The 22,670-nt window shown below is 49.6% G+C and overlaps 1 protein-coding gene across 1 annotated transcript in view; it reads left to right on the top strand.

Moving 5' to 3' along the window:
* Window positions 1-1,580: 1,580 nt before the first annotated feature.
* Window positions 1,581-22,670, top strand: part of LOC146356145 (uncharacterized) — a 51,194-nt gene continuing 30,104 nt past the window's right edge. The window contains exons 1-4 of the mRNA XM_084831275.1: window positions 1,581-1,653; window positions 8,444-9,018; window positions 10,849-10,975; window positions 12,584-13,869. Of these exons, the coding sequence (XP_084687401.1) occupies window positions 8,518-9,018; window positions 10,849-10,975; window positions 12,584-13,869 (1,914 nt within the window). The 5' untranslated portion in view covers window positions 1,581-1,653; window positions 8,444-8,517. The remainder of the gene's footprint in view (window positions 1,654-8,443; window positions 9,019-10,848; window positions 10,976-12,583; window positions 13,870-22,670) is intronic.

The raw sequence follows: 22,670 nt of genomic DNA, 5'->3' as shown, positions 1-22,670 counted from the left end.
AATAATGGGCTCGAGTTACAGGAAGCCAGATTCCGGCTGAACATCAGGAAAAACTACCTGACTGTTAGAGCAATACGACAATGGAACCAGTGACCTAGGAAGGGTCTCCCACACTGGAGGCCTTCAAGACGAGGCTGGACAGCCATCTGTCAGGGATGCTCTGGCTTGGATTCCTGCACTGAGCAGGGGGTTGGACTCGATGGCCTTGTAGGCCCATTCCAACCCTACTATTCTATGATTCTATGAACTGCCAACTTCCTTGTTCCTCTAATTATGGTCTTTGTTACCTTGGCTCCCCATGGCTACTTCCCCCCCTTTTTCTCCTTGTGTCACCCCTGTTAATTTAATACGTGTCATAATGGCTGCGCTGGTGGAGAGAACAACCTCGATCGCCATGTAATATGGGGCCATCATTCAATACTAGAGCTGTGCACAAATGGCCCCTCAAAATTCTTGAGCCTATTTGTGGGCAGAGACAATTTCACCAAACTTCTCCTAGGGGTGGAGAAATTCTCTAACAGTTTCTCGCAGACAGGGCTCACTATTGGCAGGGGTTGCAGCACAAGTTCATTCCTTTTTCCCTCAGGGTTTTTGGTTTATTGCACTGCTTCTGTAAGTGGCAGCGGCATCAACTGTGTTGAGGCTTCCACTCTTTTGAGACAGAATTTTGAATTTCTTTTGGTGGTACTTTTGAGCTTGTCCTCTCACTGTGAGGTGGCTGAGGGTGCTTTTCCTGAACTGAAAAAACACCCATGGGAGGAATTGCCTTATGATGTCTTCCTCATGATGGCTTTAACTGCAGTGTGGGAAGCCAAGGAGGCTACAAGCTGCCACAGAGATTACTGTACAATGACAGGACAGTCATGCACACTCCTCAGCCACCTCATAAAGTAAGCACAAGAATCCCAAAGCCAACCCATGAGGATTTCTCCTAAATTTCTTCTCCTTTGAATTTCTTTGGGCGGCATTTTTGAGCGTACCCAATCATTGTGAGGTGGCCAAGGGTGCTGTTTGTGTTTTCTCTCTCTCTTACCCATCTTTCCATGGCTCCGCAGCCTCCCAGGCTTCCTTTTTCACCTGCACTTTGTGAACTGAAAAAGCCCACGGGAGGAATTGCCTCATGATGGCTTTAACTGAAGTGCGGGAAGCTGAGGAGGCTACAGGGTGCCACGGAGATTACTGTACAGTGACAGACAGGACACTCACGCACACTCCTCAGCCACCTCACAAGTAAGGTAAGCACAAGAACCCCACACTCGACCCGTGAGAATTTCTCCGAAATTTCTCCTCCTCTGAATTTCTTTTCCAGAGCCATTTCTTTTCTACCAAATAGAACGAGAATGGTCGGAAAAGAAATGGAGGAATTTTCGGCACAGAATGGGAGCTTGTAGTCGCAAAGATTTGTACTGGTTGCGTGAGGCTCTTCTGCAGGGGGAATGAGGGAGAAAATGCCGGAAGGGCCACGGAGGCCCTTGTGGGTTTTCCTCAGAAATAGTGGACCCCTTGGGAAATTCTAGGAATGAGCAATGCAGTGGGCTGATGTCCAGTAGGTGGCAGGCGTAGAACTTACTTTGGCTCTGCGACGCCATTAAACAATAGGCAGAAGGAGGAGGACAAGAAGGAAAGGGAGAAAGAATGGCTGCGGCAGGAGAGGTGAGTGGAAGGAAGGGGGAAAAGAGCCTCTGGGCAAGGAACAGTGCGCCCTCCGGGCAAGCGGGGCCTGTAGCCCAGTGGTAGAGCCCCCGCTTTGCATGCAGAAGGTCCCAGGTTCAATTCCTGGCATCTCCGGTTAATAAAAGAGGATCGCTCTCCGGTGGCAGAACTGGGGAAGACCTCTCCGCCAGAGAGACCTTGTTGGTGAGTCACTGCTGATCAGAGTGGTCAATATTGGGCTAAGATGGACCGCTCTGGGTCCAGATGGAGGCTGGGGAAGCTGGTTGGAAGGGGGCACTGTGGGAACACCAGGTTATGTAGTGCTCAGTACCGCCGATCAGCTTGTTCATTGTTTCTTGTTTGTCGTGCCACTGACTGCGTGTGGACACATTTATTTACAGCTCGCCCAGAAAGGCTTCATTAGGATATTTTTGATCAGTTCTTTCCCAAAGGAGGCAAATCACCCACTTGCCTCCTTCACGGTCCAAACCACGGCCCAACCCCATGCTGTTGGCTATGAAATAAAAGAGAGTGGGGGGAGAAGGCATGTTGCTATATGCATGAGCCATGTCAGCATCCAGGGGTGTCTGAGGCCAAGAGGGTGTCTAGCGACTCAGCAGTGCCAGCAGCGTAATGGGTGGCCAGAGGCAGCTGCCAACAAACAACAACCCCTTTTTCTCTCAGCGGGCCTTTGACCTTCCAAATTGAATTCAGCCTACCAGTCTTGCAAGGTAGACTTCCAGGTCCTCACCAGTGGTTGTTCCATTTTTTGGCTGCCCGGTGGCCAGGTGTCCTGCTTCACAGAGCGTAGTCCTCTGTTTGAAGGACTGCCCAGCCGAAGTCTGGTTTAAAGATTAAAATCAGAAACATAAGAAGGGAGAACAGGAGCCTTGAAGTTGCACGCCAAGTGTTGGTGCCTGGATAGCCGACTGCGTAGGAGGCACGCAGGTCGCCCAGGCGAGGTCTAGACCTCTCATATCCGTCTTGCGCTTTTATATCTTGTAGCACACACAGTGACATCTGCGGCACTACTTGGGACAATACGGAATAAAAAGCAGGGAATAATGCTAGGAAAGCGGTATATGGAATGCGTAATATGGGAGCCAGTGTGGCGTAGCAGCTAGAGTGTTGGACTGGGAGTCGGGAGATCCGGGTTCTAGTCCCCACTCAGCCAGGGAAGCTCACTGGGTGACTTTGGGCCAGTCACAGACTCTCAGCCCAGCCTACCTCGCAGGGTTGTTGTTGTGAGGATAAATTGGAGAGGAGGAGGAGGATAATGTAAGCCTCCTTGGGATCCTTGCAAGAGGAAAAAGGCGGGGTATAAATGCAATCACTCAATCAATCAATCAATCAATAATGTGCCCCAACAGTTATCTGCGCACTCCAGTACCAACAAAACCCACTAGTATAGATCTAGTCCTGGTCACATTCTCATCCCCTGTGGTGAGTATTTTTCTATTTAAATCATAGGAATTCATTTTACATTTTTAACTGTGTTTTACAATGGCATTTTAGTTCTTTTTAACTGCGTGTAACCCGCCCAGAGAACATGAGTTACTGGGTGGATTAGAAATGTCCGAAATTAAGAAATTAAATAAATTAATGTGCATCAGTACGTGGCAATTGGCACGTGCAAATTTTATGCGGATCTGTGCCCTCTTTTGGGGGGGGCGAAGCTCAAGCGGCCCCCCCCATGTCCTGAGCGGGGGGGCAAAAACGTTCCTGGTTTATCGAGCCCTCAAGCAAGAAGCTGTGGCCGCTGGGGTGGTGTTTGGCCTGGCGTGTCATCACAAGTTTCGAGGTGCTGGGAGCCCAGTGGGCAAGATGCCATCAGTGGGGGTCACTTCCCTGAGCGCGCCCACCTTCTCTCCCCGCTGTTGTCCCTGCCCTCTTGCCTCTCCTAGCGCACCCAGTCTGCACAACGCCCCAGCGGGAGAGGACAAGGGGTGTGGCACACTTATTTCTCCTTCTCCTCCCTCCTCTCACTGCTCACTTGGTCTGAAAAAACAAGATGGTGCCTGCTCCGCCCCCCCCCCCATGCCACTTACAGAAGCTGGCAAGACTAGCAGTTAAATCTTACTTCAACCCTGGCAGTGGAATAGGGGCCTCCTTGTCATGGCCCCATCAGATGAATGGGTGGAAGAGTTAGAGGCCCCCACTGAGGACGATGCCCAGGCGCTGCCAGGACCCACGCCGAAACAGGGGCCTGCCTGAGTCCTTGGGGGAGGACTTCAGAGGAGGAGGCTGAGCGACCCCCAAGTCTCGGGGAATCCCAGAGAACGCAGGCCCAATCAGAAAACCTCCACAAAGTGCCAGGCTGCAGCAGAGTAGAGGGGCTCCTCACAAGTAGAGGCCCCTTCTCATGAGGAGGACTCTCTTCAATCAATGTGAATGACTGCAGCTGGGGCTTGGGGGGGGGTTCTTTCAGCTCCAGGATAAAAAGCCCAGTAGAAACCTACAGAAGCTGCTGGAAGCCATCTCTGTATTGGATTATAGCTGGCTCTCCTGTCTATAGACCCTGCCTTCTGTTTGGACCTGTCTCTATAAGTGTTGTGGATTTGATTACTCTCTTTGTATAACTCCTTTTGAGCCTTTCTATGTGAGGTATTTATTGTCTGCTCATGCTTCCTCACTTAGGGTAGTTTACGGTTCTTTACACAATGCTGCCGTCCTCCAGGGCCTCTCCCATGCTCTCCAACCATTTTAGCGGCATTTTTTCTACCAAGGAAAATCGGGTATTATTTGTGAATGGTGGGATAAAGCCTAGTGTAATTGTGCAATTCTGCTATACCACAGCACCACCTAGTGCTTGTGTAATGGAACATAAGGAAAGGAAGAGAAAGAACCCCCCCGGGGGGGGGGAACACATGTAAAGGAGCCAGTCTTACTCTTGCAAAGAATCCAGAAACAGAAGTCTTGGTAAAGTGGTGGGTTAAAAGCCTAATGTAGAAAAGCCCTTTATCTGTACTGCCTGACTTGCTATTTGTTACTCTGGATCTGACTCGGACTGTTTGTGGACTCTGGTTCTGCTTGCCCCTCTGTTGTACCTTCAGTCGTGGATTTGCCAGCCCCACCTGAGTACTGGTGGAGGGGAGATGGGACAGTCCTCTACCACACCTAAGGGCAGCAGGCCAGTTTATGGGGTGCAGGACAGAGTATGTGGCATACTCAGCTCTGTTCTCCAAGGGAGGGGAATGTCAAAGGGGCTCAGGAGGAACAGCTGAGAGGCTGTTCCTGCTGCCCCCCAGCACCTGCCACCTGAGGCAGTTGCCTCACTCAGCCTAATGGTAGGGCTGGCCCTACTTACTGCATTTTGAAGAAAGTGAAGTAATCTACTTTATGTATTTATTTTATTACATTTCTCTGCTGCCCAATAGCCAAATCTTTCTGGGTGGTTCACAACAGTTAAAACCACAGACTGCAGCGTAAGATACATTATCAAAAGTTTAAAAGTTTACAACTAGAGTATAAAATACAAATTACAACCAAAATTAAAACCTAGCAGCAATGCAGAGATTTAAAATGGAATAACAGATTTTAAACAACAGAATTAAAACAGAACATTACCCTCTAAAGAACACTGCCATGTGCACATGGTGGTTTGAAGTAGGTGTTTTTATCGTTTACTGTTTCGTTGTAGGGTGGGCCGGGTGTCCTACTTTACAAAGGACAGTCCTCTGTTTGAAGAGCTGTCAGAGGACAGCGCTGAAGGCCTGTCTTGACCAAGTCTGGTTTAAAGATAAAGAACCATCAGAAAGGAGGAAGAACAGCAGGGGCCTTGAAGCCGCCCATCCAGAGTTGTCCACCTGGACAGCCGGCTGAGCAAGAGGCATAGGTCACCTGGTCAGTTTTCTTTACTAGGGGGAGACTTACTGCATTTCTATTTAAATTGCAGCAATTGTTTCTAAATATGCAGCTGTACATATAAATTAGCATACGGCATTTCAGTGTGACCCTGTGTCCCCTTTTGCCCTGTTTTTTTGCCATGAATAATTGGCTATCCTATTTGAATGTGACATTTTTAATTTACTTGTACAGCGCCCAGAGAATTCCGGTTATTGGGTGGTCTAAAAGTGTAGTAGGTAAGTAAAACACGTTACCAGATGAACAGGCAGCAACAGCCAGGAGGAGAACCAACAGGGCGAGGTGTCTCCAGGGGTTGGCTGTGGGACCCCCTACCAGGACAGGGCCTTAGCAGCTGCCTGATAGTGCCGACTACTAACCCCAGCAAGAAAGACATAATATTCAGCACTAGGTGAACCTCTCTGGGAAAATATTCCAGAGGTGGGAGGCCACCACCAAAAAGGCCCCTTCCCCACCTCTACATGTATCCAAAGAAGGCCTCAAGATTCGGGCAAGATCATGGGAGAGTAGGTGGCGCAAGGCCGTCTTTAATCTGTGGACCCCTGCTTATGGACTTCCTACACCTACACAAATCCTGGGGGAAGTACCTGCAAGTGAGACCTGCAAACAGTGTGTCTTACTCCTAGCAGAAATGCTCCTGTTCAGTGTTCTAGCCAGCCAAGCAGTAGCAGGCTAAAGCAGGGCATTCTAGTGGGTTTTTTAACTGCACCCTAGTTTTCTGGTTTTCTTTTTCAACCATTATTGAACATTCCATGAGCATGTTCTGAGCTTCTGAGCATGTTCTCACTAAGCAGTTTTGGGGGGCATTTTGCCCCCTAGGTGTCTCTTAAAAAGCTTTTTAGTACTTCTGTAAACCTCGGAGGTTCTCCGAATATGCTGATAACGTCCTCTTGTTCTCAGTGGCCTTGTTTTGGCTAAATAGCCTTTGGCACACACCACCTGTGCTAGTTATTAGCAGGAATGATAGTTAGGCCTCCTACTACTTGACTGTGCTCAGCTGACAGTCAGAGCCAGTGCTGGCTCTGGGTTTTGGAGGGCCCTTGGGCAAGGCCCCCTCAGCAAGTCTGCCTTCTCACTGCCATGGCCACCAGCTTTTATGGCTCCTCATCCTTTTTCTCATCAGTGCTGCCATTTGCTTGCTTGACAGGCTGAGAGCTGGGGCGTGAGCAAGGAGGCCATGGCATTCCCCCCCCCCCCCGCCACCATTGTCTGGGCTAGAGAGAGAGGCAGGTGAACAAGAAGGCTGCAATGGTGAAGAGGTGGAGCACGTCCAAGGGGCTCTTTTGTACAGGGGTGTACTAGACTATGCAGGGGGCGGAGAATGTGGACAGGGAGACATCTCTAGTAATATTAGAATCCAGTGGGGTCATCCCATGAACCTGATCAATGGGAGATTCAGGACAGGTAAAAGGAAGGGCTTCTTCACAGAGTTCAGTTCACTTCCGCAAGATGTAGTGATGGCCACCAATCTGGATGGCTTTAAAAGGGGTTTAGATAAATTCCTGGAGGAGAAGGCTATCAATGGCTACTGGTTCATCAACTGGGATGTTGACCTGGTGTTGAATGGGGTACGGCTACCCTTGAAAGACCAGGTCCGCAGCCTGGGGGTCATTTTGGACTCCCAGCTGTCCATGGAGGCTCAGGTGTCAGCTGTGAGCCGGACAGCGCTGTATCAACTCCATCTGATACGGCGGTTGCGCCCCTTCCTTCCCAACCATCTGCTCCCATCGGTAGTACATGCCCTGGTCTCCTCTCGTTTAGACTACTGTAATGCGCTCTACGTGGGGTTACCCTTGAAGACGGTTCGGAAGCTGCAGCTGGTACAGAATGCGGTGGCTCGCCTGATTAATGGCAGCCACCGGCGAGATCACATCACTCCAGTGCTGAAGGAGTTGCACTGGTTAGCAGTTGTTTTCCAGGCCAAATTCAAGGTGTTGGTTTTGACCTTTAAAACCCTATATGGTTCCGGCCCAGCCTATCTTAAGGAGCGCCTCCAGCAGCACCAGACAGGCCGCTTAACAAGATCAGCCTCGGATGGCCTTCTCTCTGTCCCATCAGCCAGGACAGCTAGACTGGTGGGGACAAGGGAGAGGGCCTTTTCTGTGGTGGCCCCCACTCTGTGGAACTCCCTCCCTAGGGAACTCCGCCATGCCCCCTCTTTAATGAGCTTCCGCCGTGCATTAAAAACATGGTTGTTCAGGCAGGCATTTGGGGTGGGTTAGGGTATTTTAGGAAATGTTTTTATTTTTGAATTTTATTGTTTTAAACTGTTTTATTGTATGCTGTACATCGCCCAGAGTGGCTGGGTGACCAGCCAGATGGGCGATTAATAAATTTAATAATAATAATAATATTGTGTGCTCTTCGGTTTTAATTTTTGTGAACCGCTTAGAGAGCTTTGGCTATTGGGCGGTGTAGAAATGAAATTAAATAAAATAAATAAACAAATAAACAGTTGCTGGGGGACATGGGCAGGAGGGTGCTGCTGCACTTGTGTCCTGTTTGTGGGTTTCCTGTAGGCAGATGGTTGGCCACTGTGTGAACCGAATGCTGGACTGGATAGACCCTTGCTCTCAGCCAGCAGGGCTCTGCTTATGTTCTTATGTTGTTAGGGGCCCTCTGTTGGGGTATGGGCTCTTAGCCGGTGCCCGACCATGCCTAGCCTTGATGCCGGCCCTGTGAATCATAGCTGTATGTTCTGTTCTGGGTTTTCTCAGAACTTTCAACCCCTCTTTCTTTCTCTCTCTCTCTCTCTCTCTGTGCAGAAGAAACTTCCACTCAGTGGCAGTGTGTCCTGGAAATGCTGTTGGGAAGATAAGCAATTGTCAAGAGACCATGGTCATCAGCATTGCTAGCTGGAGACACCGTCAGCCTTGCTGTGCCCCCCTAGTAAGTTTGGAGACTTAAACTTTTTTTTTTTTTTTAGGATATCCAGAGAACGCTGGGGAACTCTAAAGTTCTTCAGGAGGAAAAACCAAAGGCCCTTCCCAGGTAGATAAGATGCCAGCAAAAGAAGATGCAACAGCATCTCTGGGTGTCCCCATCTGGGCTGCTCTGGACCAGTGGATGTATTCCAGAATGGTCAGTGGGAAACAGATGTCAACAGGGAAGGTTCCAGAAGGAGCAGGAAATGTTGCTTGTGCCATTGAAGATGGCGGCAGTCTGGATACCAGAGGCATAAGGGACCACAGGAAGGTAAACGTTGCCGCCCTACGAGGTGATGCTGTTGAAATGGAGGCGCACCGCCGGCACTTCAGAGGTTTCCGCTTTCATGAGGCTGAGGGGCCGCAGAGCGCGTATGTCCAGCTCCGGGAACGTTGCCACGCGTGGCTGAAGCCGGAGAGGCGGACGAAGGAGGAGATGGTGGACTTGCTGATTTTGGAGCACTTCCTGGCCATCCTTCCTGGGGAAATGCAGAGCTGGGTCAGGGAATGTGAACCGGAATCCTGTACCAAGGCAGTGGCGGCTGCTGAGGACTTTGTGTGGATTCTCGAACAGCAGGTGAGGATGTTCCATAGGGCTGCACAAAAATGTGTCATCATCCCCACACACACAATTTGCCACCTCATTTGCATACAGCAGTTCTGTAGGAGAGGGGGCAAGGGTGTTGTTAGAGATAGGCTCATGGGGCCTGAGCCCTGAATCTGTTTCCCAGTGCCCCGGATTTATTACACAGAGCCCTGAGTGTCCATTGCTGCCAGTGGAAGGGATCCTCCCACCTCAAATTGCCCTTCAGGGGGCAATTTTCAAAGGAGTGAAAGGGTGAACTCTCCCCTTCCCCCATGCTGCAACACCCCCTGCCACTGTCTTCCCCTGCAGGGCAATTCAGCTTAGAAAAAAGAACCTTTTCCATTGGTATGGGATGATTTGGATCAGGTCCAAATCAGCTGAAGAATTTATTTTATTTGGCATGATTAGGATGAGAAATTAATTGGCTTTGCCTCCTGTGGAATTTAAACAAATCCTAGTAATTATTTCTAGATTTGTTTATATAGGTATAAATTAGCACATGCAGATCTGTTTCTTATGAGCCTAGGCCCTGAATCTTTTAAGTGCCTAGCAACATTTTGGTGGATTGGGGGAGGGGAGAATGACTTATTGCTGATAACCAGAGCTCTTTCTGGTAGCTGGCAGCTGCCATTGTCCTATCCCACAAGCCCCTAGGAGTGATGCTACGTGATTTATTTATTCATTATTATGACATTCATATCCCACTTTTTTCCCTCTTGCAACAAACCCCAAACAGCCCATGCGGTCCTCCCCCCCCTCTCCATTTTATCCTCACAACAACTCTGTGAGGCAGGTTAGGCTGAGAGTCAGTGACTGTCCCAAAGTCACCCAGTGAGCTTCATGGCTGAGAGGGGACTCGAATCCAGTTCTCCCAAGTCCCAGTCCAACACTATGACCCATTTCGCCCATGGGAATCGCCCATGGGAACCGCCCATGGGAACCACCAACGGCGCCTGTAAAGCTTTCCACCCCCTGCCCTCTTCAAAACATTTTTTTATTTAAATCTTGAAAAACATTAGGGTGCCAGGTTCTCCTTCCTGCCCCTGAAGCTGCTGCTGATCAGCTGTTCAGTAGACAGGAAGAGAACAAAAGAGTTGCTTCCTGGCCCTAGCCAATGTTCTTCTGTCCACACAGGTCTTTCACCTTTGCTCTCTGTCCCCAGCCTTTAGTCTCGCTATTTCTCTCCCCCATCCCTTTCCTTGCTGTTTCTCTCTCTTCCCCGCCCCTAGCCTTCTTTCTCTCCCTCCCTAGCCTTGATCTTTCTCTCCCACTCACCCCTTTATTTTGCTGTTTCTCTCCCCTCCTAGCCTCTAGCCTCGCTGTTTCTTTCCCTACCACACACCTCTTTTGACTGGCCAGGTCCTCACAGCATCTATCCACAGCACAGGAGCCATTTTGTGATGGTGCCCACAGCAGTTTCTCAAATTCCCATGAGTCCAGAAAGGTTGGGGGGCCCTGCTGTAACCACTATGCCACACTGGCTTTTAGTGAAGATGTAGTTTTGCTCTTAGTGGCTTCGGGGAAAGGAAAATGCTCCCACAGCAGGAGCTCCAGGGAGTAGTGGTAAATTTGGCCTTGTCCTCTAAAATTTGTAAGGAGAAAAAGACAGAATAGCTGCCCAACATCTCCTGATAGTTAGTACCCTTGTTTGTCCCTCAGTTCCATAGGAACGATAACAAAGCGCCATTTGAACTCGCATCTCTCCACCTTGCGAATTGAAGGGATTGAAGTCACTCCCTTCCTATGTCTGAACTGTTGTGTGTTATTCATTCTGCCAGAGGGGGATTGAATGTATTTTGGAGGATGTTTTCTTCTTTTCAGGGCCTGGTGACCTTTGAGGAGGTGGCTGTGCGCTTCACCCAGGAGGAATGGGCTCTCTTAGATCTGGATAAAAAAGCCCTACATTGGGAAGTCATGCAGGAGAATTATGCAAACGTCATGTCTTTGGGTAAGGCATCAAAATGGTAAATGTGGTTCAATGTAAGCAAGTGTAAAATGATGCACCTTGGGGCAAAAGATCCCAACTTCACGTATAACAGGATGTGAACTGAGCTAGCAGTGACTGACCAAGAAAGAGATCTTGGGGTTGTGGTGAACAGCTCAATGACAATGTCAGCCCATGTGTGGCGGCTGTGAAAAAGGCAAGTTCCATTTAAGGCATAATTAGGAAAGGAATTGAGAATAAAACTGCCAATATCATACTGCCCCTGTACAGATCAATGGTGTGACCACACTTGGAATACTGTGTACACTTCTGTTCACCGCACCAAAAAAGAGATGATGTAGAGCTGGAAAAGGTGCAGAAAAGGGCAACTAAAATGATCAAGGGGCTGGAGCAACTCCCCTATGAAGCAAGGCTACAACGGCTGGGTTTGTTTAGCCTGGAAAAAGGTGAGGAAGGGGGGACATGATAGAGGTCTACAAAATTATGCATGGTGTGAAGAAAGCAGAGAGGGAGACATTTTTCTCCCTCTCTCATAATACTAGGTCTTGATGGAGTCACCCCATGAAGCTGATCGTTGGGAGATTCAGGACAGATAAAAGGAAGGACTTCCTCACACAACCCACAATTAAGCGATGGAATTCACTTCCACAAGATGTAGTGATTGTCACCAACTTGACTGGCTTTAAAAGGGGGTTAGACAAACTCCTGGAGCCAAGTGCCATTCCGCCTCCAGTCCTCCCGGAGCGGAGGTAAGTGGTCCCGATCTGCTGCGGTTTCCTGAGGCTGGATTCCAAAGAATCTGGCCTCATTTGAATCCGCAGAGGATTTCTCTGACATTCCTACCCCCAGCCCTTAGATACCAAGCCCAAAAGCAACCGTTGCAAAGATACGAAGCTGCAAAAATGTGCAAAAGTGTGATTAAATAGATGAAAACGCCCCTCTGTGCCTCTGTAAGGGATGGGGGAGCAAAGGGGCATCACAGAGTGATGCAGGCACTATGCACGCCTACAACACAGCCCCTGTAAGATGCGAAGTCAGTTTGGGGAAGGAACAGACAGCCCGCAACTGTGGTGGAACCTGCAGCAAACCCAAAAAATCGCAGTAAAATGACTCCTTGGAACTCTGCTTTTTCCGGGCAAAAACCATGGATGGCTGCGAAGTTGCAACTACGTCATCTGTCACGAGGGACCTCGACTCGCACCCACCCTGGGGTAAAAGCCCGGTGTAGATGGGGCCCAGGTTTGGGGGCAACTTTCTTTTCTTTTAGCCTTCTGGGAAATGTGCATTTTGTCATTGGCCGTGTCTACCATGGTAACCTTTTTGTGAGAGTATCCACAACACCCTCTCAAAATTCCAAATGCGCCCACTGATCCAAAACATTGCCAGTAACTAGTTGCCAATAAATTAAAGCAGGAGACATTTGTCTTAAGAATCTCTGCAGACTTTTTCATAACCCCCCAAAGAAGGCCTTAAAATAGAAAAGAGGCCGAAATGCATCAGGCTTTTCACAAATAAAACCTAGCTCCAGCATCCTGAGACATTCTCTCTTTTTTGGGGACCCCTGGTCTGGACCCTCACTCACGTATGGATTGTGTTCTTTTTCCATTCCAGCAGCTTATGGGCACCCGAGTGAGTCAGAAGAGACAATGGATTGGCAGGAACATCGCAATCCAGCAGAACCAGACAGGACGTCCCAAAGAAGGATGGCAGAGTATATTTCCAAGCTTCAGGGAGAGAGAAAATCACCTAAGGGTCAGCGTGGCCCAAAGAGGTTGCAAAATGCCCAGCCCAGAGGTGGCCCCAGGAGGCAACGAAACCCGGCAAGGAAAAGAATGGGTAAATCTGTACCCGTTGTGGCAAACGCAACCCTTGGCGAGAAGCTACCAGGGCACGAAGAAGAGGCACGCACTACGCCTGAGGAAGGCTGCAGAGAGAAATCAGGCCCTCCCAAACCCAGGAGAGTCTATAATCAGGAGACACCGTTCCAGTGCGGCGACTGCGGGAAGCGCCTCAGCCGCAAGGACCATCTCATGAGGCACCAGCGGCTCCACAAGGAAGAGAAGCCGCACAAGTGCTCTTACTGCGGGAAAGCCTTCAGCCAGAGCTCGCGCCTGATTGCGCACGGGAGGACCCACACCGGGGAGAAGCCGTACGAGTGCCCGCAGTGTGGGAAGCGGTTCCGTACCTGCACAGGCCTCGTCCACCACCGCAGGGTCCACACAGGAGAGAAGGTCTACAACTGCTCGTACTGCGGGAAAAGTTTCCGTCAGAACTCGCGCCTGGTGATGCACGAGAGGAGCCACGTTGAAGGGCGGCCGTACAACTGCTCGGTCTGCGGGAAGAGCTTCAGCAGCAACTCCGAGATCGTCCGGCACGAAAGGACTCACACGGGAGAAAAGCCGTACAAATGCTCCTTCTGTGGGAAAACCTTCACCCAGAGTTCCCACCGCATCGCGCACGAGCGGTCCCACACGGGGGACAACCCGTACAAGTGCCCCGTGTGCGGGAAGCGCTTCAGTTGCAACTCGCACCTTATCGTACACGAGAGAATCCACACCGGGGAGAAGCCGTTCAAATGCTCCGCCTGCGGGAAGAGCTTCGGGTCTCGCTCGCACCTTATCGTACACGAGAGAATTCACACCGGGGAGAAGCCGTACAAGTGTTCAACTTGTGGGAAGGGCTTCACTTGCAAGTCGTACCTCATTCTGCATGAAAGGACCCACACCGGAGAGAAACCACACAAATGCTCCGTCTGCGGAAAGAGCTTTGGCCGCAATGCAGACCTTGTCATACATAAGAGAACCCACACGGGGGAGAAACCGTACCAGTGCTCTGCCTGTGGGAAGGGCTTCAATCGCCACAAGCATCTGGCTGCACACGAAAAGACCCACATGGAGGTGTTCACGTTAATCATAAAATGATCCGTGATGGCATTAAAACTCTGAGAGTATGGGAGGAGGCATGCGGGTAGGAGGGTCATAGCCCGGTGGTGTAATGCATGCTTTTCATGAATGAAATCTCAGAGCATCCAGGGGTCCCCAATCTTTCTGGGTCAGTGGGTGCATTTGGAGAGGGTGTAGTGGGCACTCTCTCAAAATGGCTGCCATGGGCAGGGTTGCCCATTCATAAAATGGCTGCCATGGTGCCTGCAGCCAGACACAAAACACTCATTGCCCAGAAGGCAAAGAGCAGAGGCTAAAAGAAAAGTAACTTGTCCGCAAGCCCAAGCCATGCGCTCCCAAACAGCCTCTCAGAGATGTATTTTAAATGTTAAGAAATAAGACAAAAACCAGGAGGCTGGCAGGTGCCAAGAGAGCTATCTGCAGGGGCATTGGTGCCCACAGGGCCACACACTGGAGAGCCCAGCGTTAAAGGATCTCGGAACTGGGAAGGGGACCTCCACCTGGAACATGGCACCATTCAAAGGCAGGGTTTTGACCTATAAAGCACTTGATGGTTTGCTTTCTGCATGCCTCAAAATGGTTCCATCCCGATGTTTCAGTGTGCATAAAAGCCACGAGCTAGCACAGGTTTTTTTGCCCTGTGCGATGAGCCCAAATTCCTTTTACCATCATTCTTCAAATGACGCACGTACCAGCCTCAGCAGGAACTGCCAAGTTCTTTGACGGTTCAGACCCTCCCCTCGCGTTTCCGTTGAGCTGTCTGCCTTTTAAAAAGCGTGTTGGTTGGATTAAAGCGCTTTTTGTATGATTTTACATTTTCATTTCATTCGTTCCTTGATTCATTCGTTTTTGTATGACGTTACCTTTTTACAAGAAATAACTCAGCTCCTTTGTTTTTAAGTTGGAAAACTGCTCCAGGGACTGGGCAGAGAGTGCTTTGCGATGTCACAGGCACCAACCAATCAGCACCCCCGCTTTTGCTTCAAATGTGTGGAAGTTGTTCCTCTCACCCCACCCCCAAACTCCATCTTCAAGAGACAATTGTGACAACAGCGTGGTGACAACACTTTCAAGAGTCAAGTGGCTCCTGTTGTAACGTACATCTAGAGACACACACCAAGGATCAACCAATGGTGTCTTTCTGAGTATACCCTCTATGCCACGGATTGGATCCAGGATCTGTCTTCCAGGAGAGGAAGTGCCCTGCTTGTGGGAGGTCCCTCTGCCTGATTTTGGGGGATCCTCCTCCCCCAACATAGCTCACACCATTCAGCAGCGTCTCCTGATCCTCTGTGTAGCATTTTCAGGGGGCTGGAGGGGCTGCTGTGGGGAGGAGGAGGTAGGGAAGCCCACTTCTGCCAGTGCAGTCGATCCAGCATCAGTCTGGATCCAACCCTGTGTTCAAAGAGCAAGGGCACACATGTTTGTTCTTTGGGGCTCCCTTTAGATGGTTGGATTTCCTTCCTTTAGAACAAGGGTGGGGAACCTTTGGCCTACAGGCTGGATTCAGCCTACACAGCATCCCTGTCTGGCCTGCACGCCTCTTCCCAGGCTCCGCCCCGTTTCCTTGCCCATCTTTCCCTCGCTGCTGAGCTGCAGTCTCCGATCAACTGAGCAGTGGGAGGGGAGATTGCAGGGCCTGCTCAGCTGACAGTTCAGTAGTGGGGAAAAGCAGGACACAGTGCCTGGCTGTGTCCTGCTTCTGAACTGTCCACAGAGGGAGAGGGAGATTGCTCTCTCACTCCATGGACAGTTTGCTGCATTACCATGCTGCACAGTGAGAAAGGGAGCTGCTCTCACTCTGCACAGCACGCAAGTAAAGCAAGACCCCTCTCTTCCTCCATGGGCATCTCTCTTCTTCCATGCGTATCCCTCTCGTGTTTTCCCACAGCTGCTTCTGTCTTTTTTTTTTTTCTTCCAGTGAAAAATCCATTAAGGAACAAAAGTAGACAGAGCTGCATGATGGCTTCTGACGTGCAGTGCTTAGAGCCCTCCGTCTGGAACCACCCACAGGGAGAGAATGTATAAGCGTGTGAGAGAGGAATGTATGAATCAGGTGTGTATGCATGCGAATGGTGTGGTGTGTGCATCTGTATGACTGCTTTGGCCCTGCCCATTGCCTGTACATTCCCTCCGCCCCACCCTCCGACTGCTTCCCTGCCCTAGAAGTCCATCAGACGGAGAGGGTGTGTGTGGGGGGAGATTTCTCATGCCTTATGAAAGAGAGAAGAACCAATGGAGAGAAAAAGTATCACGGAGTGGGGAACATGTGGCCCTGTTGTGAGCCTGCTTCTGCAGGGAAACTTGGCATTTGGGGATGGGGGGTGAGGTTAATGCCTCTCTTCCCCATCACGAATCCTGTGTGTGTGTGTGAGAGAGAGAGGAGAGAGAGAGAGAGAGGAGAGAGAATGTGTGTGTCTGTGTGTCTGTCTGTGTCAGAGAGAGAGAAAGTGTGTGAGTGAATGTGTGTGAGTGTGTGTGAGAGACAGAGAGAGAGTGTGTGAGTGTGTCTGACTGAGAGAAAGCGTGTGTGCAAATGTGCCCTGCTCGCTTGAGCAGCCGCTGAAGCATTCCCTGCAGGCCGTGTGCCCCCCCCCCACAACCCAAAAGGTTGTCCACCCCAGGTCTATTGGAAAGTCAAGGTAATTTTGATGAGCCTGTGTAGTGACGTTGATGTGAGACATAAGGAAATCCTGGCTGAATCCCAAGACCCTTCCATAAAACTCACTGGGTGACTGTGGGTTAGTCTTTATCTTTCAGCCTAACCCTACTTCACAGACTTGTCGCAAGGCTAAAAGGAAGGGCTGAATCATGTACACTGTCCCAAGCTCCCTGGAAGAAGGGTGTGTATGTGTGTGGATAAAATAATTTCCACACCGGGCGACTGAGGGGAGGAGAAGAGCGAAGCTGAGTACCAAACAAATCAGGTGCTTTGTTTGTGTGGTGGGTGGGGAGAAGATGCCCAGAATCCACTCAAAACATTCACAAGAGTGGTGGATTCGGCCTGTCTGCTTGCCGCACTGCATATTCACTTGCCTTAATCCAGAAGGAGACTGAGTCCAGACAGGATGTCGACTCCAAATCAGTCCGCATCCGTTGTGACCCTTCTCTCTCTGTTGAGGAACATGTAAATATTTCTGGGATGGTGCAAGTTCCAAATCAATCATTGTATTCCGACAGGCCATACATACAGTCAGGGCCAGAAATATTGGAACAGGGATAACTGTTTTGGTAGTTGGCCTCTGTACACCACCACATTGAAGTTGAAAGAAAACACACCCAGATGGGAGCGAAGTCGGGACTTCCAGCTGTAATTCAAGGGGTTTGGCAAAAGTAGGGCACTAACCATTCAGGAAGGACAGCCAGTGGCATACACCGCCCCCCCCCATTGTTTGTGGCTCATAAGTAATGGAACAAACCAACATCATTTCAAACTTAAGGATCGCCTTTAATACCTGGATGAAAATCCTTTGCAGTCACTGACTGCCTGAAGTCTGGAAGCCATGGACATGACCAAATGCGGAGTTTTCTCCCTTGAGATGCTTTGCCAGACCTTTACTGCAGCTGCCTTCAGCTGCTGCTTGTTTGTGGGTCTTTCTGCCTTCAGTCTTGTCTTCAGTAAGTGAAAAGCATGCTCTATTGGGTTGAGATCAGGTGACTGACTTGTCCATTGAAGAACATCCCACTTCTTTGCCTGGAGAAACTCTTGGGTAGCTTTTGCTGTATGTTTTGGGTCATTATCCATCTGCAATATGAAGCAGCGTCCTATCAGTTTGGCAGCATTTGGCTGAATCTGAGCAGAAAGTATAGCCCTATACACTTCAGAATTCGTCCTGCTGCTTTTATCAGCAGTCAGGTCATCAGTAAACACCAGTGACCCGGTTCCATTGGCAGCCATACATGCCCATGCCATAACACTGCCTCCACCATGTTTGACAGATGATGTGGTATGCTTTGGATCATGAGCTGTTCCTTTCATTCTCCATACTTTTCTCTTCCCATTATTCTGGTACAAGTTAATCTTGGTTTCATCAGTCCAAAGAATGTTATTCCAGAACTGGGCAGGCTTTTTTAGGTGTTTGCTGGCAAAGGCTAATCTGGCCTTTCAGTTCTTGAGCGCTACCAGTGGTTTGCACCTTGTTGTGAAGCCTCTGCAGTTACATTCATAAAGCTGTCTCTTGACTGTAGATGTTGACAATGACATGCCTATTTCCACAAGAGTGTTCTTGACCTGGCTAGATGTTGTGAAAGGGTTCCTCTTCATCATGAGCAGAATTCTGCGGGCATCCACTTTAGTTGCCTTCCGTGGTCTGCCAGGCCTTTTGCTGTTGCTGAGCTTGCCAGTTAATTCCTTCTTTTTCAGGATATTCCAAACTGTTGTGCTGGCCACTCCCACTGTTTTTGCAATCTTTCTGATGGGTTTATGTTGTTTCCTCAGCCTAATGACGGCCTCCTTCACTCGCATGGGCACCTCTTTGGACCTCATGTTGCGGGTTTCAGTGAACAGCTACCAGATGCCAATGTAACACTCAGAACCACCTCCAGGCCTTTTATCTGCTTGACGGTCATGGGGCACCAAGGAAAGAGGCCACACCTGGCCATGCAGCTGCTTGTCAGCCATTCGTTCCATTACTTATGAGCCACCAACGATGTGGGTGTGTGTATGCCACCGGCTGTCCTTCCTGAATGGTTGGTGCCCCACTTTTGCCAAACCCCTTGAATTACAGCTGGAAGTCCTGACTTCGCTCCCATCTGGGTGTGTTTCCTTTCAGCTTCATTGTGGAGGTATACAGAGGCCAAATGCCAAAACAGTTATCCTTGTTCCAATATTTCTGGCCCTGACTGTAGCTCAGTGGGTAGAGCCCCAGCTTTGCACGCACAAGGCCCCAGGTTCAATCCCCGGCATCACCAGATAGGGCTAGGAAAGAATCCTGCCTGACTCTCTGAAGGACTGCTGCCAGTCTGTGTTGACAATACTGGGCTAGATGGACCCAGGGTCCGACTCGGGAGAAGGCAGCTTCCTATATTCTATATTGACAGCCATTATGGGGCCTTTTCCGTGGTCATTCAAACTCCTGGAGGCCTGGAGAACGTTCAGTAAAGGGTTCTGATTGGTTGTTGGGAGGGGTGTGTACGTGTGTGACATCGCAGAGATTGCGATACCCCTTTCTATCCATCGGGACGGTTTCCCCCTTCACTAGGGATGGAGGTATTTTCCATCCCACGGACATGAGCTGGTGGGACTGAATGAACGGAGGCTCGTGGCAGAGGCAGAAACTTGGAGCAAAAAACGCCTATGACCTATTACAGTGGGAATTGCTGATGAGTATTCTGATTGGCTACGGTAATGTACTCTGTGTGGGGCAGCTCCTGTAGACTGTCCAGAGGGCACTCAGCAATGTGACTGCTTTTCTCTTGTGTGGGAGCTGCCATAAGGGAATGTGGGATAGCAGTTCTCAGCTGCAGTAGCAGCAGCTTCCTTTTGCTTTCTTGGCACAATTAAAGGATCAGAAGCACTTTCACCCATCTAAACTCTGTTCATCGTTGAGATTGGATATAGCTTTGCCTTTTTGCCTCCTCCCCAGCTGGGAGAGAAAGCTGACTGGGGTGGGGGGTGAGCTAAACGTCTTTTCTGTTGTGAACCCTAGTCCAAGACAGGTCACCCTAAGCCAGGAACATTGAACTTCTTTCAGCCCAAGTGCCAAAATCCTTTTCGGAGAAGTTCTCGAGGGGCTGCAGTGGGTGTAGCTAAGGAAAAGGGGGTGGGGCCAGAGGCATATGGGCAGGGCCAGAAATACCAAACCTTCCTGCATAATTGAGCATAAAGCTCTTCCTGCCGGTCACTAAGCCATAGGGGAGGCATTTCAACCTTTTAGAATGGGGGGAAAATGTTCAAAAGCCGGGAAGCCACCCAATGATTGGTGGTAGTGGGAAGGGGGCGTGGCCAGCAGAAAGGGGGCATGGCCATCTGGGGCGCTGGAGGGCTGGATGGGGCACTTCTGCCTTGAGCCCTGACGTTGTTTGTCAGACTGGTATTTGGCTGTGTTGTTGTTGTTCAGCCGTTGAGTCATGTCCGACTCTTCGTGACCCCACAGGCCATAGCACGCCAGGCATTCCTGTCCTCTGCTGTCTCCTGGAGTATGCTCAAGTTCATGTTCATTACATCGGTGATGCTATCTAGCCATCTCATCCTCTGCCATCCCCTTCTCCTTTTGCCTTCGATCTTTCCCAGCATCAGGGTCTTTTCCAGGGAGTTTTCTCTTCGCATTAGGTGGCCAAAATATTTGAGCTTCAGCTTCAGTATCTGTCCTTCCAATGAGCACCAGGGTTGATTTCCTTTAGGATGGACTGATTGGACCTCCTTGCAGTCCAGGGAATTCGTAAGAGTCTTCTCCAGCACCACGGTTCGAAGGCATCAATTCTTTGGCGCTCAGCCTTCCTTATAGTTCAGCTCTCACAGCCATACGTTACTACTGGGAAAACCATAGCTTTGATGATATGGACCTTTGTCGGCAAGGTGATGTCTCTGCTTCTGACTATGCTGTCTAGGTTTGCCATAGCTTTCCTCCCAAGGAGCAAGCGTCTTTTAATTTCATGGCTACAGTCACCGTCTGCGGTGATCTTGGAGCCCAAGAAAATAAAATATGTCACTGCTTGCATTTCTTCCCCTTCTATATGCCAGGAAGTGATGGGGCCAGATGCCATGATCTTCGTTTTTTTAATGCTGAGTTTCAAACCAGCTTTTGCACTCTCCTCTTTCACCCTCAACAAGAGACTCTTTAGATCCTCTTCGCTTTCTGCCATTAGGGTGGTATCGTCTGCGTATCTAAGGTTGTTGATAATTCTGCTGGCAATCTTAATTCCGACCTGTGATTCATCTAACCCGGCATTTCTCATGATGTACTCTGCATATAAGTTAAATAAGCAGGGCGACAATATACAGCCTTGTTGTACTCCTTTCCCAATTTTGAACCAATCAGTTGTTCCATGTCCGGTTCTTACTGTTGCTTCTTGACCCTCGTACAGGTTTCTCAGGAGACAGGTAAGGTGGTCTGATATTCCCATCACTTTAAGAATTTGCCAGAGTTTGTTGTGATCCTGTTTCCCGCCTCCTAGCTGAGCAGAGCAGAGCAGAGCAGAGCAAGCTGCTCCAGGGACTACAGAAGCAGGCAAGCTCCCAGAGAGCGAGCGAACAGAGCGAGCGAACAGGGAGAGCGAGCGAACAGGGGGAGCAAACGGGACTTGGCCTGGGGAGTTCAGCAGGGGAGGTCAAGGGGGAGGCCCCTAACATTTTTTTAAATTTTGTAACTAACTTTTTCCCATTTATTTGTCTTGTAACACACACTTTCACACCAGTGGGACTCTGCTTTTAACTTCTACTGAGTAGAGGAGCAGGCACAGGCTAGTCTAGAACAATCACAAAGCTAGACACAAAAAGGGAAAAGAGGCTATGGAAGGACAAGACTCTCCAGTGGTGGTAACTTGCAAGGTGTGTGCAATGTTTGTTTTCTTGTCTGAGAACAACATGGCCTACACCTGCAACAAGTGCAAGTTGATCACACTGCTGGAAGAAAAAGTAACTGGACTGGAGCGGTGACTGTCGACCCTCCGGGGAATAAGAGAACACGAAGAGTTCTTGGACAGAATGGGGGAACTACAGAAGCAAAGGGAAGACCAGAAGCTTGAAGAGCAACAGCAAGATGAGGCAGAAGTGGGAAATGCTGAGGTGAAGAAAAATGGAGTAGAGGATACTCCTTGGAAAAGGGTGACAGGAGAAGAAGAACTAGATGCCACTCTGCACCAGTGGAAGCAGTGGAGCTGTGGAACCAATTCCAGGTACTTGCGGATGAGACTGGAGGACAGCCTGCAGAGGAAGAATCACAGGGGAACCTGCATGAGAGTGAGCAAAAGGCTGAAGGTCAGTCAAACAGAGGCGATGAAACCCAGGCCTACAAGAAGAAGAAGAGAAGAGTAGTAGTAGTGGGAGACTCCTTGCTGCGTGGGATCGAGACCCAAGTATGTCGCGGAGACCCATGGACTCGTCAGGTATGTTGTCTCCTGGGAGGACAGATTAGAGACGTGACTGAAAGGTTGCCTGCACTCATAAAGCCCACTGACAGGTATCCCTTTCTTCTCATCCATGTGGGAACAAATGTTACCGCCAAGCGGAGCTACGAAGAGATCACATCAGACTTTGAAGCTTTGGGAAGGAAACTCAAGAACTTTGGGGCCCAGATAGTTTTCTCATCCATCCTTCCAGTAGTTAGAAGAGGGATAGATAGAAAGGGAACGAAAAATACTCCGAGTGAATGACTGGCTACGAAGGTGGTGCCGATGAGAGAGATTTGGATTCTGGGACCACGGGCTATACTTCCTGGAAGATAGGCTGTTGGCTAGGGACGGGTTGCACCTCACAAAGGATGGGAAGAATGTGTTTGGCCACAGCATGAAGAACTTCTTCAGGAGGGCTTTAAACTGAATCCTACGGGGAAGGGAGATGTAATGTTGGGGGTAACAATGGACGTAGGCGCATGCACTGCAACGGAGAGAACTGCTCTGATAGCGCCCAATAATAGTCTTCAGACACATGTAGGAAGCCAGACTATGAAGCACATGGTCTTCGATGTCTATATACTAATGTCCAGAGTATGGGAAACAAACAGAACGAACTTGAACTCTAAATACAAGAGGGAAATTATGACCTGATAGGTATAACTGAGACTTGGTGGGATGACTCTCATGACTGGAATACAGCAATTGAAGGATATAACTTGTTCAAAAAGAACAGGAGGAAC

This window comes from Heloderma suspectum, chromosome 2 (genome assembly GCF_057233095.1).
Source record: "Heloderma suspectum isolate Gila_16-S chromosome 2, 16-S_ref, whole genome shotgun sequence".
Classification (NCBI taxonomy): domain Eukaryota; kingdom Metazoa; phylum Chordata; class Lepidosauria; order Squamata; family Helodermatidae; genus Heloderma; species Heloderma suspectum.
This window is presented reverse-complemented; position numbering and strand designations above follow the sequence as displayed.